The sequence below is a fragment of the Gobio gobio genome (assembly GCF_949357685.1).
Source record: "Gobio gobio genome assembly, chromosome: 9".
Taxonomy (NCBI): domain Eukaryota; kingdom Metazoa; phylum Chordata; class Actinopteri; order Cypriniformes; family Gobionidae; genus Gobio; species Gobio gobio.
This window is the reverse complement of record NC_137115.1, coordinates 28,634,380-28,652,093: the sequence shown is the minus strand read 5'-3', so window position 1 is coordinate 28,652,093 and position 17,714 is coordinate 28,634,380. Positions and strand designations below refer to the sequence as shown.

The window sequence follows — 17,714 nt, the reverse complement described above, 5'->3', positions numbered from 1 at the left end:
ACCTAAAACCGCCAGCGGGTAAAATTTACCCATACTGATGATTACTGTTTTGAAACGGCTAAAAAACGTAATATATCATTGTATTATGCTACTCTCTTCACAAAGTAATGTACAGAGTCATGAAATGATTATTTTTAGTCATCAACTATGTTTTTGTCCTGTCGTTTTGTGCTATTTCAAGCAGGTTACACTAATCACTTTTTGGTGAATAGGCTAAATCAGCCTGCAATGACAACGAGAATTTGAGGGAAATAAATACATATTTGGGTGGTGTAATATTATAATAAAATGTCATTCATTTCATATTAAGATAACCCATGTTATTTAAATTACTAAAATACCCTAAATAGACAAAGAGCGATTATAAATGTCATGAAATGTCATTGAAATGAAATGAAATGTCATTCATTTCATATTAAGATAACCCATGTTATTTAAATTACTAAAATACCCTAAATAGACAAAGAGCGATTATAATAATCCACCGCACTGCATGTGCAACGACAAATCTAAGCGCAGTTTCACCTAATTAATTATTAATTTGTATAGCCTAGTTATATAATTTATAATTTGAATAAGAGAACAACACCAATATTGTTGTAATCATGAAAATAGTTTTATTCATTACATTATAGATCGCACTGTGTAACTTTTTTAGTTTATTCTTAGCTAAAAACACTTATATAACACTTATACCAAAAATATATGTGCTCATTAATGTATATTTACTTCTTTCAAGTAATAAAGTATTCTCGTAAGTTTATAATATGTCATTGAAAATACATATGGGTGAGGGTTTCGAATGCCGGTCGCCATGTTGCTCCTCCATCTTGAAAGTACATTAGCCAAAGAGGGACATACCCGTAAATTCAAGCTTCGCCTTTCGCGTTTTAACACTCGATGGCACCGTGTCGAATGTGGACGAGGTCAAACTGGAAGCCATGTTTAATCTTGGACACCGTAGGAGTTAAAACGAAATCGGAATTGAGAGGAACAGAAACTAATATTCACTGGATGGTCATATACCTTTTCACCGCTAGATGGGGGAAAATATCACACAGTGTAGCTTTAAAGCAATTCAAATATAATTTAATAATTTATATTAAAATAAATAATTTGATATAATTTGCTTTTATATATTTTGTATTTATTTTAAAATATATTTAAATTCAGTGTGCTGCTTGGATTTATTGAAGCTGTGTTTAACAGTGATAATGCAATGCTTGTTATTTGAAGAGATTTCATAAAAGTAAAAAAAAAACTGAGATGGGGACTTGGTTTTATCTATCCGTTGTTGATTGGATGGACCGAATGTGAACTTGTCCTGCATATGTCCTGCACCAGAGAGATGCCGATCTTCTGTGCCATTTTCAAAAGATCCATATCTTTTCCATATCCATATCGTGATACATATTTACTTATATTATTTATTTATTTATTTATTTATTAGTGTTAATAGGGCTGACTAAAAATACGGAACACACAATAGGCCACTTCATCAGTAGCCTAATACCCAGGCAATGAATGTATAGCTTGAAAGCATGAATGTATATTTTCCCCCGTTTACTGTTTAGTTTAGTTTTTTTTTTTTTTGAGTAAATCAACAACTTGATTATATCATGTTTCAATAACATATGCAAAACAGGCATTGTATATGAGTCGTCTGCATAAACTGTAAGTCTTTTCATTACATGCATTAGGAACATATGTCTACAAGCAGGTTATTGATTGATCCAAAATTCATACACCAGAGATATTCAGACAGAATGTAAAACTATTTAATTTGTGTTTCTCTTCCCATTATGGCATTTCTAGTGTTTCTCTCTGGATGTAAAAGGATGATGTAGCACTTTGGGGCAAATATGGCCACTAGTAATCCAAAACTGGAGGCTAAAATGGCAAATATCTCCACAGCCACAGCATATTTCCCAGGTGAGCTCACATATGCTGGAACAAACGCAATCCACACAGCACAGAAGATCAACATGCTGAAAGTGATAAACTTTGCTTCATTAAAATTATCGGGAAGATTTCTCGCCAGGAAGGCTAACAGGAAACTTACTGCTGCCAAAAGTCCAATGTATCCCAACAGTAGAGAAAAACCAGCCACTGAGCCAATAGCACATTCAAATACTATTTTAGAGCGAATATACTGGTTATTTTTATGGGGTGTTGGAGAGGCAGTTGATAGCCAGACTGCACATATCACAACCTGGAGGGCTGTTAGGACCAGAACTGTGCATCTTTGTTGAACTGCTCCAAACCATTTCATTGCTCCTTTGCCCTCTGGTCGAGATGACTTAAACACGGCTATTACCACCATAGTCTTGACTAGGATGCTGGAGATACACAGGACAAAGCTTATGCCAAACACAGCATGTCTTAACTGACACGTCCACAACTGTGGCTGACCAATGAACAGAAGCACACATAGGAAACACAGTTTGAGTGACACCAGCAGCAGGAAGCTGAGCTCTGAATTGTTGGCGCGTACTATAGGAGTGTTATGGTGAAGAGCAAAGATGACCATCACAACAGTGCAGATGCAGGTGCCAAGCAGGGAAGCAGTGGTCAGAGAGATGCCCAGAGGTTCCTCATAGGACAGAAACTCTACATCTTTAGGGACACACTGATTCTTATCTGTATTGGACCAGAACTCATCTGGACACAGTGTGCACTCAATAGCATCTGTGATTAAGAAAAAGAGAGAAGGCAAGAATTTAAGAGGAAACTGGGATTTATAGTTAAATTCTGTTTGCCAATAGTAAACTCCTCAATAGAATAAACACCTGTTGTATTAGAAATTTCGCCATCGCCGCATGACAGGCAGTCAAAACAGCAGACAGGAAGGCCCTTCCTCGTGGCTCGTCTGGTTCCAGGGGGGCAGCTCTCACTGCACACAGACCGTGGGGGCTGAAAGAGACATCATCATTCATGTTTATTGCTTTTACATAACGATTATGATGTCCTTTCTATTAATTTATTTGTCTTAACAGCATTAACTTTCATTTAGACCAGGGGTGGGGAATTAATTTTCCCAAGGGGCCACATGAGAAACTGTGGCGGTTGAATTCAGTAAATAAATACTAAGAAGTTCATGCCTTGTTAAAAACTCTATATTCTTAATATATTCTTTTAATGTTAGCTAACACAATTAAGGGCTAACGGCAAGGCTTTCTTGAAAGCTGTCCCACATGATCGCGTGAACCCATTTGAGTGAAGGTGCATAGATTTTCTGTAAAAAATAAATAAAAGCAGTGCGGTTGTATTGCATGCACCTAATTACACCTATTTGCGTTTGACTTTTAATTTACCTAGTACAGGGCTCAACGCTGAGGATTTTTTCTATTGGCTCTGTGTTTTGATGTTTTAAACATACAATGTTGAATATTGATATTTGAAGTTATTTAAAATGAAAAGATACTTTAAATGTGAAATTAAAACCGCCAGTAGGTGGCAGCATGTCAGTGTTAATGAGTGAGTCAGTGAGATTCAACCGATTCATTCAAATGGCTGATTCATTCGAGAACGAAGCATTTTGCTGCGTTAATAAGTGGGTCATTGAGATCGCCTTCTTTCACTGTCACGTGTTGCTCAAAACAGTGCTGTGATCTTTGTTTGGAACTACTTTCGTTGGCGAAATAGAGCAAAAACAGGCAGTATGGTGTATAAAAAGTAAGTATCTTAATATTATCTTTTTGTTTATTGAACTGTTGTATAAAATGAATATCATTTATAATTATACTGATATTTGGAGAAAAACAGCACTTCGTGTAATATTGGTTAACTATATTAAATTGTACAAATATAAAAAAACATACAGGCATTTTTGCCCCTTATCTTGCATTTTGGGGGTATTCTAAATGCATTTTAATAGACGAAATCACACAGTGAAAGCATGCACTCTAATAAATATGCACGCACAAGTCTAACATGCTAGAGTACATTCGCAGAGCGTGTGCATGCTCTCTATAGGTGTGTTTCTGTTTGGCTTTTGTCTACAATGCAGCACTGGTCCAATCGGGCAGCTCCGTCCCGAGCGTTGTTCACGCCGGCCAGGGGCCATACTGTCCTTATCCACTTGTAAAGTCGTGACATGATGCTGCGTTCACACCAAACATGAATAGAGCGCCTGGAGCGAGTGATTTCAATGTTAAGTCAATGGAAAGGTGCGTTGACGCGTGTCTGGAGGTCCTGCGGCGCGAATGACACGATTTTGATGTTCTATTCGCAGAGGTGGAAAGAGTAACACTACTCAAGTAAAAGTACTATTACTTCAATGAAATTTTACTTAAAGGGGTGGTAAAACACATTCTTTTGAAGGCTTGATTGTGTTTGTGGGGTGCACTGTAACATGTGTTCATGCTTCGTTTTAAAAAAAATTGCCTTATTTGTCATATATTTGACCTTTATTCTACACTGCTCTGTCCCTCCTTGTAAAACGGTCTGATGCTTTCCGGGTTGTATGAAGCCAGTCCCTCAAAAATACGCAGTGGGCTCAGATTGGTTAGCTGGCCTAGTGTGTTGTGATTCGCTAACCGCAGTGCACGTCGGAAACGTCACGCCCCTTACCGCCCAAATCAGACCCAGAACATTTGAGTGAAGATGATCGAGCAGAACCTGTTCAGTCCTCAAGAGTAAAGACTGCAGATCTATAATGATCACTACTGAATGGCACTTTAACTTTTGTATTTTTAGAACGATTATAGCCAAATATCTGTCGCAAGAACTAACCCAAAACAAACACTAAGCACTGGCTTTAACTAGTAAGTTAGCCAAATCACACACAGAACCATGTTTAGCATGCCTGTAGATAAACAATACATAAAAGCTCTAATCAAAGAATCATTTACACTAATGCCAGGTTCGCTGTTGAGATTTTAACGTTAGTGTTTGTAACGTTAGGTGTTCGTCGGATAACGTTAAGTATGAATGAGCATTTAACAGACTGGTTTGCAGAACAGTGTTGTCATCTGTTTACTTCCTTGCTACAACCTATTACAGGAAAACACATCGATGAAAAATAAATCAGACTTACAGGTTGTGGCCCGTGAACAGCTTCTGTTTGTAAATCCAGCTTTCAGGACAAGCCGTTGTGCATATCCTGTATTGAACTCGCGAAGTTTGTGGAAGATTGTGTTGTCCTCCGTGAAATGTGCAGCGCGCGCGTCGTGCATCCACGCACCGGCAGTGTTTTTTTCACATAGCTGACGTTGTGCAAATCTGGCATTGAAATCGCAAAGACGGTGGATGCAGGGAGCCCTGCGCGCGCCTGATTCCCCGCTGACTCAAACACACGTGCATATAACATGCTGTATGTTAAACGCTCTGCAACGCACCCCCGTCCCTATGAAGGCTGAACAGAGCAAGTACCCCAGACCTGCAATCCGGATGAAAATAACAGCGTTTCTTCGGCATTGCGGCAAAAACACAGCCTACTAACGCTTCCCCGCGGCGATACAAAATTGCCTCGCCCCCCTTATTTCATATTCCCCGGAGGAGGGGTTTATGTAAATATTGGGCCTGGTGATGTCAGCAAAACCTGGGTGAATGTGTAGTAGTCCCTAGCGGCCGTTTGCTGTAGTCCTTAGAAACTGATTTCTTTAAAAGCAAATATCTCCCTTTGCTTTAAACTTTGAACGTTGTAACTTTGCAGATGTTGTTTATGCTCAAGCAGCAACATTACACGTTAGCTAAAGTTAGAATAGTGAAATCGTGGTTTACCACCCCTTTAAGTAGAAATAAAAGTACTTGTCTAAAAATTTACTCAAGTAAAAGTGAAAAGTAGTTCATTTAAAATGTACTCAGAGTAAAAGTTACTGAGTTACTTTTTTAACAGCGGGGTGGGGGACTCTCGTGTAGGGTTGTAATAGAATGAGATTTTCACGATATGAAAACATCAGTTTCACAGCATCACGGTATTAATTATTTAATAAATAAACTGTATTATTCAATTATGGTTATTATTATCACCAGTTAAAATGGCATTAAATTAATGAAAACTTTTTTTTTTTTGGCTGAACAAATGCTTTATTATAACAAACTTGAAACCAAGTTTTTTTTTTTTTTTTTTCTCAATAAAACATGTCTAATAGTCTAATAGCCAACTAGGTGAACCCGGAAATGTTGAGTAAACCAAAGTTTTATTGCAGAAATGTGAAGTATGGGTCCCCAGCATACAGAAACTGCTGGATTCTAATTTGCATATGGTGAGCAATTTGCATAATTAGCATAATTAGCATTATTAGCTTAATCGTCCATTTTGACCACATATTTTGCACTGTATGGCCAATTTATACAATATGTGAGTGGTTTTAGATGTTTTAGAGGATGCTGATTTCATTTCTGGCACTTTCAGATTTCAAAGAGTTAATTTTATTACATATTTTGATTTATTTAGGCAAATTTGTATTACTTTCAGACATAATTTTAGGCTATTTTATGATAAACAAAATAATCTTACATTTCAGAATCATGAGTGCTCTTGTGAATGTTGATGCATTGTTTTCAGGGTGTAGTGATGCTGAATCCCCTCCTGACACTTTTGAGGGTTCAAAATTGCTTTTTGGATAAACAATGAATCTTTGTTAGGCTGAATGTTATGCATTTCTGGAGGAAAAAGCAATGTGCGTATTTGACATAACTTGGATCCTGCAACTGTACAATACATATTAATGGGGTAGCGCTTTAAGACACCCAATGAGATGACATCACCTAAGCCCATCACCATGTGTGATCAACGAACTATGTACAAATATACACTATACACCTGCCATACAACACAGGCCCTGCAAGTCACTAGGGCAACAGAAGGGCTGCCCAGGTTGGTCCGCAAGTCGCAAGATCCAATGAGGACCCAGTTAAAACTCCGCCAGACGCAAGAGTTAAAACTGAGTCTGGGCAACCCGGGTCAGCCCGCCAGACGCAAGGCTAACCAAGAGGGCCTCACCTCCGCACCACGCCAAACATGTAATATATATACATGCCATACAAAGACAGGCCCGCAAGTCGCAAGGGCCATGCCTGAATTGCAGAAGGGCTGTCCAGGTTAGTCCGCAAGTCACAAGATCCAACAAGGACCCAGTTAAAACTCTGCCAGAGTTAAAACTGAGTCTGGGCAACACGGGTCAGCCCGCCAGATGCAAGGCTGACCAAGAGGGCCTCACCTCCGCACCACACAAAGCACACAATGGCTACCACCTTCAGGCAAACGGCTATGCCTCACAATTAATTAACAAAAGGCAGCCTCATCATCTTCACCATCCTCATCTGTTCTGTCATCATCTTCTCCAGGCCCTTCATCCCTCTCTTTGTGTTCTTGGTGTTGTGCAAGTATGTTGCAGCATATACCATCATTGCCTTTGCAGGAACACTTACTGGTACAGGCCAGACCTGCAGCTGCACAGCTGTACTTTGCTGATGTGCAAGGTTTCAACCCGGCTTTGCAACCACAGCTGACAACATCTAAGTGTTCCTCTGATTGTACAGAGCCAGAAAGAAAGCCCTTGTTGCTTTGTGGTCTGTAAATCTGTGGCTTCTGCCTCTCCAATATACGTAGTGGAGAAGCTGAACAGGTATGACTCTCATGGCCTTGAGTGCAGACACCTTCCCCTTCCCGACAGGATATGAGGTGGTATCACATCCCGAAAGAGCATGCATGGCCAGATGGCTACATTGGTCACCCAGATTGTCTGCAGTTGCATTTATGCTGAGAACAGTGCCATTCCATTTTTTCATCTTGAATTACACTTTCATGCCTAAAGCTGCCAAAGTCGTATTCATGAGTCAATGGAATATTCTGGACCTCTGCCCGCACTTTTCTGACAACCTTGATGACATCATCATCGTCGTCATTGGAGAGGCCAGTTTATCCTAGTAATTTGAGTGATTTACCAATGTACTGCCTAAAGCCAACAATCATCTGGCATCCTTCAACTCTCAGTACAATAACGGCATCACCATAAAATCACGCAGGTTGGCTAGCATTTACTTCTGACACAAAAATTTCCAGAATTAGTAACAAAAACATAATGTAATTCGATGATGATTGCACTCATGTGGTCTATGACCAAAGCTAGGCAGCTGTCAATTGGTTACCTTCCTGAAAGCATTGTAACACTTGGAGTGATACTGAGCATCAGCTGCAGGTATGTCCATGATGCCATTAACCCATAGCTTCACAACTTCTGCCCAATCATCCTGCCACAGAACAAGCACTGTTTTGAAAGGCAGAGAGTTGAGAGCGAATGATTCGCTTTCCAGGCTGACTCTGACATGAGTCTGACTTGTGTTTGCTCATATTTCTAGAGTGAGAAGTATGAGATCTAGCTAGATTTGTGACATAGCACAGAATCTGATGAAGCACCATCCGTAGCAATAATGTTTGATAAAATCATGTATGGTTGTGTCTCCGAGCTCCTAGCTCTTAATTAGCATAGTAGCGATTCCTTTGGAATATTTTAAAGTCACCATTTTTGCCACTACATGGTGCAAACAGACACTTCTTTCCCGATATTTCGACCTGATCAAACCATCTCTCTTTTTTTTAAAAAGTACTTTACCCTAGAGTCGAACTATTAAATAATCCTCCACAACCACTTCTGAAAGCACCAAAAACACTGAATATTGACTGTTTTTAATCCTTTCTTTATCAAACCACAAGAATCCGAAAATGTTAAATAATGGTAACTAATTTTAATGGAATGCACAAAATGGATCTGACTAGAAAATCACAATGTATTGAACAATACTGTCATTAAAACTCTGTCCACGTTTTATCTTAATGTGAAAACATAAGTAATGTCAACCTTAAAATGTCAACATTTAATCCAATGACTGACTTTTGTACGAATATTAAGGCGATTATAAGAAAAAAATATTTGCAAGGTGAATTTCGACTTTAAAACTATAGACTATAGGCTCCCTTGCTTTACAACATACTTATTACAACTACAACACTGCAACAGCTTATTTGCATAAAAACATGACCTGACCTCAAGAGATGTAAACAATTGTAGTTTATCAACGTTCACATCAAAGAGCAAGAGCTCTTGTGATTCTGAAATGTGAGATCATTGTGTTTACCATGAAAATAACCTAAAATTTTGTCCGAAATTAATACATTTTTTTTAATTTATCCAAATTTGCTATAGAATTACCATTTTGAAATCTGAAAGTGCCAGAAATGAAATCAGCATCCTCTAAAACATCTAAAACCACTCACATATTGTACAAATTGCCCATACAGTGCAAAATATGTGGTCAAAATGGACGATTAAGCTAATAATGCTAATAATGCTAATTATGCAAATTGCTCAACATATGCAAATTAGCATCCAGCAGTTTCTGTATGCTGGGGACCCATACTTCACATTTCTGCAATAAAACTTTGGTGTACTCAACATTTCCGGGTTCACAATGGGGCTCTATGGGCTGGCTACTAGACTATAATGAACTAAATAAATTATTATGAATTAGATTAACAAATTTAAGAATAATAGAGTCCTAAGACATTTTTCTTTTTATGATTTAATACAAATACATTACAAAAACGGTGGTAATCAAATACTTATCCTTTCATTTTTTGGGCAAAGCGCTGCTATTTTACTAAATTAAACCATGTATTTAAAAATATATTCTTAGATAATGTTTAAATTATGTAATATTATTATTGTTATTATTAGTATTATTATGACAAGTATTCTATAGGCCCACAATAGTAATATATTTCTGTCACAATTTCATCTAGTTATACCGTTTATTTTGACGAGTTTTAGTGAGGACCTATTTCAGGGAAGATCTGTTTCAGAGTGTATTTGATAATGGCTTTTAATCGAATAAAATGATGAAAATGTTCATTAGGGGCTCAGATCAGCTCTGGAAATGTTCGTACTGTATGTTCATGCCCAAATTAGTTTTTTGAGACATTAAACTCCACGAGCATCGCGTAGGCTACTTAAGTATGTAGGCTAGTAGATGAAACGGCGCTGCTCATTCAATCAGAGACAGAACAAGCAGATCATATATTCATATAGCAGTGTTTTGAGCTTTAATATTCACAGACCATATCGCGATTTGATTTATTTTACAGCTCTACAGTCGATGTATTCATTCATCCGTCAGTTTGCGTGTTTTACGTGACATTGCGTTATACTGTAGGTAATTCCGGGATTCCCTCTGCATCACAGAAAACATTCAGCCTTAAGTTATAAACTTACTTTTATTTGCACAGAGGGATGGTGTTCCCGAACATGTTCTAAGTGTTTCCTCCTTTGCATCAACATTTTTTTGCTAATTTGATATCCTCCAGGACAACACCCGGCTATTTTTTGTCTATATCCAAAGTTTTTCCATACTATCCAGGGGTTCACGATGGCGTTTCGCTTTCAGCTGGGTCTGACGTCTGTCTTGTCCGTCCGTCTCCATCTTTTTGTGATTTTTGCATGTTTGTTCTCCCGCCTTCAATTCAATGCAGTCGTTTCCGGATCGCGTTTTTCTCCCCTTTGTATTATTTATTTTTACTCAGTAACGGATGTGGTTTAAAATGTAGCGAAGTACAATACTTCAAACAAACATACTTAAGTAAAAGTAAAATTACAGATTTTTAAAACTACTTAAAAAAGTAGAAGTACGCAGAAAAACTACTCAATTACAGTAACGCGAGTAAATGTAATTCGTTACTTTCCACCTCTGTCTATTCGTGTTTGGTGTGAACACAGCATAAGGAACACCGTTTCTGGGTCCAAGCCTCAACTCATTTCACTTGAGAATGCAATTGACGGCCGTTTATGAGTGTAAACATCAAACATTTAAAAAAGTTAAACATTTTAACATACTTACAGTCTACACAACAGTCTCTGTGCTCACAGCGTCACAGATATTACTATTTTATCGATTTATAAAAGATGAATCACTGTCTGGCCATCTGGAATTTTGGTATGGAGATAAAGGTTATGATTATAATTTTTTTTGTAGTATTACACCCCATTGTGTGTGTATATTAGCACCGTTTTTAGTTTTTTTTTGTGGTGAGAGATTGTTTGGACCCAGAAGCGCTGCCACGTGACGTCAGACTTAACAACCGAATTGTCGAACCCTGAATTACCTCACACGGGCCAGTCAAGGATAGCCAGAGGGCCGGATGTGGCCCGCGGGCCGTACCATGTCTAGGTCTGATTTAGACTATATGTATGCAAAAATTATGATATTAACATGCAATGTTAGTTACCTTTTTTGCCTCAAAGTTCCAGTAAATTGCTTCTTCATCCAGTGTGAACACCATCCCTGTTGCCACCCCTTCACTTACTACACCGACTGTGTAGATGCTTATTGACTCATCAGAGCTTGGCTGCCAGTTTAACACATCATAGATGGCCAGAGCATCTCCATTCTTATCAAATGACACATGATCCCCAAAGCCTGTGGTGAAGTTCACTTTCTGCAGATAGTGAACCAGCTGTACAATTTGTAGACAGGACATAGGCTATATGTTTATCTGAAATTTGAATTAATGTAGTGCACATATTTTGCTTTTCCACATTTAGCATTTCTATAGGCCTGGAGAGAATATGTAGTATACCTGTGGGTCTTACCTGCCAGGGTTTCAGGTTGATTATGTTGGCACAGCTGTTCCCACTGAATGGTCCTCTACCACTCTCACACTGAAACAAGTCATGAAGCGCATGTGCCAGGGCATAAACTGCCTTATAGACATTATACGCGGCCCTCAAACCTGAAACATCAGTGTATGGTGTGTTCGTGGTGTTCAGATCCTCCTGTCCTGTACACACCTTTTTCACTTGCTCTCCATCTGTCTCTTTATCCCCTGATTCAAAACTGCACCCAAACATGTTTTCCCAGAAGATCCTTAACATATTATTTCTTGCATCATTGCTGGGACAAAGACGTAGCAGAAAGTCATGAAGCCCGTGAATTTTTCCACGCCTAACAGCAATGCCCAGTGTCCCCCTGAGGAAGGGCGTGAAACGTGGAGTGTGGTATACAGGAGAGGTGGACCAAGCTTCACTTGCAATCCATTGCCTGCCTGTCATATTCTGCAACACCACCTCATCCATCAAAGGCAACAAAAAGGATGACGTGGAAAAAACAACCACCACTCTAGCTGTGGAGGCCTGAATCACTTCCATTATACGCTGAATATCTCTGTGGTTGTTATCATGGGGCAGGATTTCAGAAAAAGCAACACAAAGTCCAAACACCTGTATTTCCTGCAGGAAGGACTGAGCAGCATAGATGCCATAGTCATCATCACTGTAGACGAGACCAACCCAGGTCCATCCAAAATGCCTCAAGATCTGAACCATAGCCCGCACCTGGAAGGCATCACTAGGGATAGTTCTGAAGAAAGAGGGGTACTTTTTCCTGTCACTCAAACAGGAGCAGGTGGCATAGTAGCTAACCTAATTAGTGGAGATGGAGAGAGAATAGAAAACATGAGCCAGAAAAACAGTGACAAACAACAAAAAATGATCACTGCTTTTCTTTCTTTTTTATACACACAAACAGATGATAAGTTCTGAGATGAGAAGAAACATAATATAGGACATCAAATTTAATTTAATAGTGCAAACATATTCATACAGTGTATTTGTACTTTTTTCATTCCATCTTACTATAGGTACTCGAAACAGTCCCAGAACACTGGAAATTGCAATGGAAGGAGTTGAACTTGGATCCCCCACAATCGCAATCACCGGAGGAGGGCCAGTGCAGTTTAGGTTTGAGAAGGACTCCTCTGTCCCACTAGTCAGGGATATGGCAGCCCGGAATGCCATTCCTAGCCTCACGCAGTTGTCATAAAGATGGTAACCAAGAGTGATGTTAGGCAGCAGATTGGGATTCTTATTGATCTCATTTATTGCAAATGCCATTGTCTGTGCCTGCTGGAAGCTTTCCATATCAAATCTAGGGGAAAAAAAACTAATGTTAAATGTTGACATTTAATGATACTAAAAGATAATAAAAATACAAATTAATAGAACCATTAATACATTTCAAATACATCCGAGTTCAAGCATCACTTGCAGACTTTGTCAAATACAAAGTAGTTTCAATACAATCCTTTTTTCTTTTCATTTTGTCAACACAGCATTACTGTTGTCAAATAAATGTGATAAAAGAGGGCAAAAAGAACATTTATATTTCTTCTTATTATTTATTTTTAAATATGTCTCTCTCTTTAATAGTTATGCAATAAGTATGGCTCCGACTCACTTTTCACAGTGTGGTGGTTCTGGTTCCGTTTTGAAGCTCAGATCTGGGAACACTGTGAAAAAATGAACCTGAAACAGGCCTCCAAGTATAACATCTCCATCCTGGTACATTCCATTTAACTTGAAGTGTCCCTGGAGCTGACAGGTACTTGATCTGAGGATTGAAGCTGCAGAAATACTGTTAAATGACAGGTATAGAGAAGTATACAGTGTGAGCCACATCTCTTGCCCTTTCTCACCCACTCATCTAACTAATTTATGATGAAGGTTTGGTTGAAGGAGTGTTACTTTAAAAGAGCGGGCGGTGCCATTCATGGAAATCAGGATGTCACCATCTGATCTCATCACGATTTCCTTTTATAAACAAGGTTAAGAAAATACAACTTTAACCCTCTGGGGTCTGAGGCGTTTTGGGGCCCTTGATGTTTTGACATGCCCTGACATTTGTGCTCATTTCAGCTACTTATAATATACTGCTGACCAACATGTCATTTTGCTGTATTCAGCACACACTCTGCTACAATAATATGTGATTAAAATGGATGCACATGTTGGCTTTTTAAAAAATTAAGATTATGCATGGTTACTAAGTTTTGGAAAAAAAAATTCACTGCAATAAGGCCATAAAACATATACTGAATAGTTGTTCACAAGACTTGAGTTACCAATCCTGTAGGTTAGAATATTTACTACAAAAGTATGTGTTGATGACCATGAATATTTATGTGATTCACACTAGGTGAGACAAAAGACACTCCACCAATGGCTAATGGCCCATCAAAAGGTGGAATGCTGTGAGTCAGTCTGAACAAAGACTGTGAGGAGATTCAAAGATTATATCTGTTTTATTGTAATTCCTCTATGTGGAGGAACCAAATGTTGTGCCTCACATGACCACAGTGCAACATATATGAACATAAACAGTACCGGTCAAAAGACTGGACACATTACTATTTTTAATGAGTTTAAAATAAGTCTCAAGCTCAAAGCCTGCATTTATTTGACCAAAATACAGGGAAAAAAGTAAATATTTAATAATATATTCTCTCTGGTTCTCTCTGGATGGGAGACGGTGTCCTCTTTGGACTCTGGTCAGGGGGCTGGAGCCAACACTGGAGTCGGGTTAGGGGCCGGAACCATCACTGGACTCGGGTCAGGGGCTGTTATTGGTTCAGACCAAAAGTCAATTAGCCAGTGCTCCCCGGCTGGTTCTGGTGAGGACTGATTTCCCAGTGCGGCCTTCTTGGCTGAAGACTCAGGCGTGGCGGTCCTCTTGACTGAAGTCTAAGGCGTGGTGGCCATCTTGGCTGAAGACTCAGGCGTGGTTGCCATCTTGGCTGAATACTCAGGCGTGGTGGCCATCTTGGTTGAAGACTCTGGAACGGATTTTGAGATTTCTCACCCACACCGCCTGTTCTTCCCACTCCTTCATCTGTGGAGAATCACTGTGAGCCACGTCTGCCTACTCCAGAGTCCTATTCCAGTGAGCCTAATTTTTGTCGACCATTTCTGAACAACAGTGTTCGCTGTTCTTCTCACTTCAGCGGAGTACCTTCGCTTCTGAAGCTTCTAAGGTGGCATTTGTATTGACCCTGTTGACTGGAAGTGCGGCTCAGTGGGTGATGGCGGTGTGGTAAAACCCCCTACCTTGCTGCTCCTTGTTCCAGGCACTGTCAGAGGAGATGTGGAGAGTGTTCGACCGGGCGGTAGCCGGACGTGAGGCTGCCCGAGTGCTGGCAGATCTGCAGCAAGGAAGCAGATCAGTGTCATACTATTCCATCGATTTCCAAATGCTAGCGGCCGAATGCCAATGGGATGAGGAGGCGCAGTGGGACATGTTGCTGCATGGGTTGGCTGACCGTGTCCAGAAAGAGATCTACGTGCTTGACCTGCCGAAGAGTTTAGAGGGACTTGGCTTTATGAGTAGATGCTTGTTTTCACCGTGTGGAGCAACGCACTCATCAGTCCACGGTTCCAGTCAGATACGAGAGTCAGCTCATCACCGGCAGTGACACGGTCAGCCCCGTTTTCCATCACGAGGCCATGCAGGTGGGTGGAGCTAGGCTTTCCAGGGGGGAGAGACAACGACGGATATCCAGGGGACTCTGTATGTACTGTGGTGGCTCAGGCCATTTTCTTAATTAGTGCTCGGTAAAAGATTGAGCCCGGTAGTAAGTGTGAGGCTACTATCGGGTGGGCTCTCCATGAAGAAGTCCTCATCTTCGACTCTCCTTCCGGTAAGACTCCAATGGGCAACCGAATCTCACACCTGTCAGGCACTTCTGGACGCTGGGACGGAGGGTAATTTCATGGACACCAAACTTGCACATCAGCTTGGCATACCACTCACGTCACTCACCAATCAGATATCCATCAACGCACTCAATGGCCAGAGGCTGCCCAGTATCTCTCTCCGCACGGAACTTGTGTCACTTATCACCTCCGGTAATCACACTGAACTCATTTCATTCTTGATCATGGACTCTCCTCAGGTTCCAGTGGTGTTGGGCCATCCCTGGCTGGTCAAGCATGGCTCCAGGGTGGATTGGGGACGCAGTGCTGTCCTGGCCTGGCATCATTGGTTAGAGGCATCAGGGGTACCCTTTATCGCCTGGACCGATCATAAGAACCTGGAATATATTAGATCCGCCAAAAGACTTAATTCCAGGCAGGCTCGGTGGGCTCTGTTTTTCGATTGTTTTGATTTTTCGCTCTCTTACGGCCCGGATTCCAGAACATCAAACCCGACAAGCTGTCTCGTGTTTTTGATCGCTCCGAACGCCCATCTTCTCCCGGGTGCATTTTACCGGAGAACATCATTGTCTCCACACTTACATCGGAGGTCGAATCGAAGGTCAAATCGGCATTAGAAGGGGTAACGCCTCCGCTCGGTGGCCCACCGAGTCGGTTGTTTGTGCCGGAGGGATTACGGTCCGATGTCATCTGATGGGGTCATTGCTCCAACATGGCATGTCATCGAGGAGTTAACCGTACTAGTTTTTTAGTCAAGCAACAATTCTGGTGGCCAGCTATGGCTCGTGGCATTCAAAGTTTTGTTTTGGCTGGTTCGTTAAGACCTCCAATCGTCCTCCAGATGGGTTACTCCAACCGCTGTCCATTCCTTCGAGACCCTGGTCCCACATAGTGCTAGATTTTATTACCGCCCTCCCAGGGCAAGACTTTTATCATCTCTAACTGAGCACATATCTGTTCACCTACCCCTAACTGATAAACACTTAATTTTCGATCTGATATGTGATGGGAAAAAGGAGTAGAGCGAATCTTGATGCCAAGTGTCTTTAGCTGGGCATACACTGTGCGATTTTTGTCCGATTTCGAGCCGAATTCTGACTCATGCAACTCTTTTTTGGTTCGGGCCGATTTTCAGCTTTATTGTGCGTTGTTTGTGGTGAGGTGTTCTATGCAGTGTACAGAGGGAAACGAGAGGTGACAAACCTCTCCCGATCGGCAGTCGGATGGTTGGATGAATTTCTGGCATGTGTGTGGCATGTCTGGCTTGTGAGTGTATCGCACAGTTGAAGCAGAGCTACGAACTGATTGCCCTATTTCTCATCACTGCGCCTGCGCGAAAGCAGAAGTTGAACCATTTCATCTTTAATGCAACAAGAAAGAAAACGAAAAGAGGGAGATCTGTTTTGTAGGCAGTTATCAAATAGAAGCAATTTATCAAACTGTTGCATGCCTCCAGTTCGTGTTGTAAAATGGCTAATCTAAGTCTTTCAAAACCCCCGTGTAGCCTATCCAGTGCATCTTTTAGCTACCTGATTAATTTACTGGTTTTACTTTCACTTTTTATTTATTTACTTTTATTTACTATTATTTATTATTATGGGAAATGTGAACCGTTGTCCATCATTTGACACAAAATGTCACGTCGCAATATAGTTTTTTTTTCTCGTTTTAAATCATGAAGGCGAGTCAGTGGATATCACGCAATGTGCACGAGAGTCTGTGAAGTCTCAAACCTAGTCAATTATTCACTACAGAAAGTGAAAGTAAAATCTGATGAGCTTTCTGCACATATTCTCACAGAGACAAGAGATAAATCTACTTTAACATGCTGACAACGTAACCTATAACTGTCTTAATTTATATTCTTAATATTTCTCTTGTGGCCCATATTGTGAAAAAAAATTATAGAAGAGAAGTATAGGCCTATTTTGTGTTAAACAAGTTGTTTTTCAAATAAAGCTGCTCTTACTTTTTATTGAGACTGATATTATTGCAGTGTTCTGACATATTATGGACTGATAATCATTTTAATTATAGGCCTAATTCCTTGTTTAACTGGGCAAAATGTTTTTAAATAATGAGGAGCAAGCAAATCTATATATTCTTTTATTATGCAGCGTGTTCGGTTATATATTGATGCATTATGAAATTATTGTGGGGGCAAATTAAATATCAATTTAATAATAAAAGTAGGCCTACCCTAATAATAATAATAATTTTTATACATAA

The 17,714-nt window shown here is 40.1% G+C and overlaps 1 protein-coding gene across 1 annotated transcript in view; it reads right to left on the bottom strand.

The window, feature by feature from the left end:
• Window positions 1-1,774: 1,774 nt before the first annotated feature.
• The window catches only part of LOC307131358 (extracellular calcium-sensing receptor-like), a gene marked incomplete at its 3' end in the record, with an annotated part of 153,502 nt that continues 137,562 nt past the window's right edge, over window positions 1,775-17,714 (bottom strand). Inside the window, exons 2-6 of the mRNA XM_079824962.1 lie at window positions 12,633-12,924; window positions 11,592-12,419; window positions 11,228-11,455; window positions 2,790-2,913; window positions 1,775-2,688 (exon numbers count right to left, since the gene is read on the bottom strand). Of these exons, the coding sequence (XP_079681088.1) occupies window positions 1,775-2,688; window positions 2,790-2,913; window positions 11,228-11,455; window positions 11,592-12,419; window positions 12,633-12,924 (2,386 nt within the window). The remainder of the gene's footprint in view (window positions 2,689-2,789; window positions 2,914-11,227; window positions 11,456-11,591; window positions 12,420-12,632; window positions 12,925-17,714) is intronic.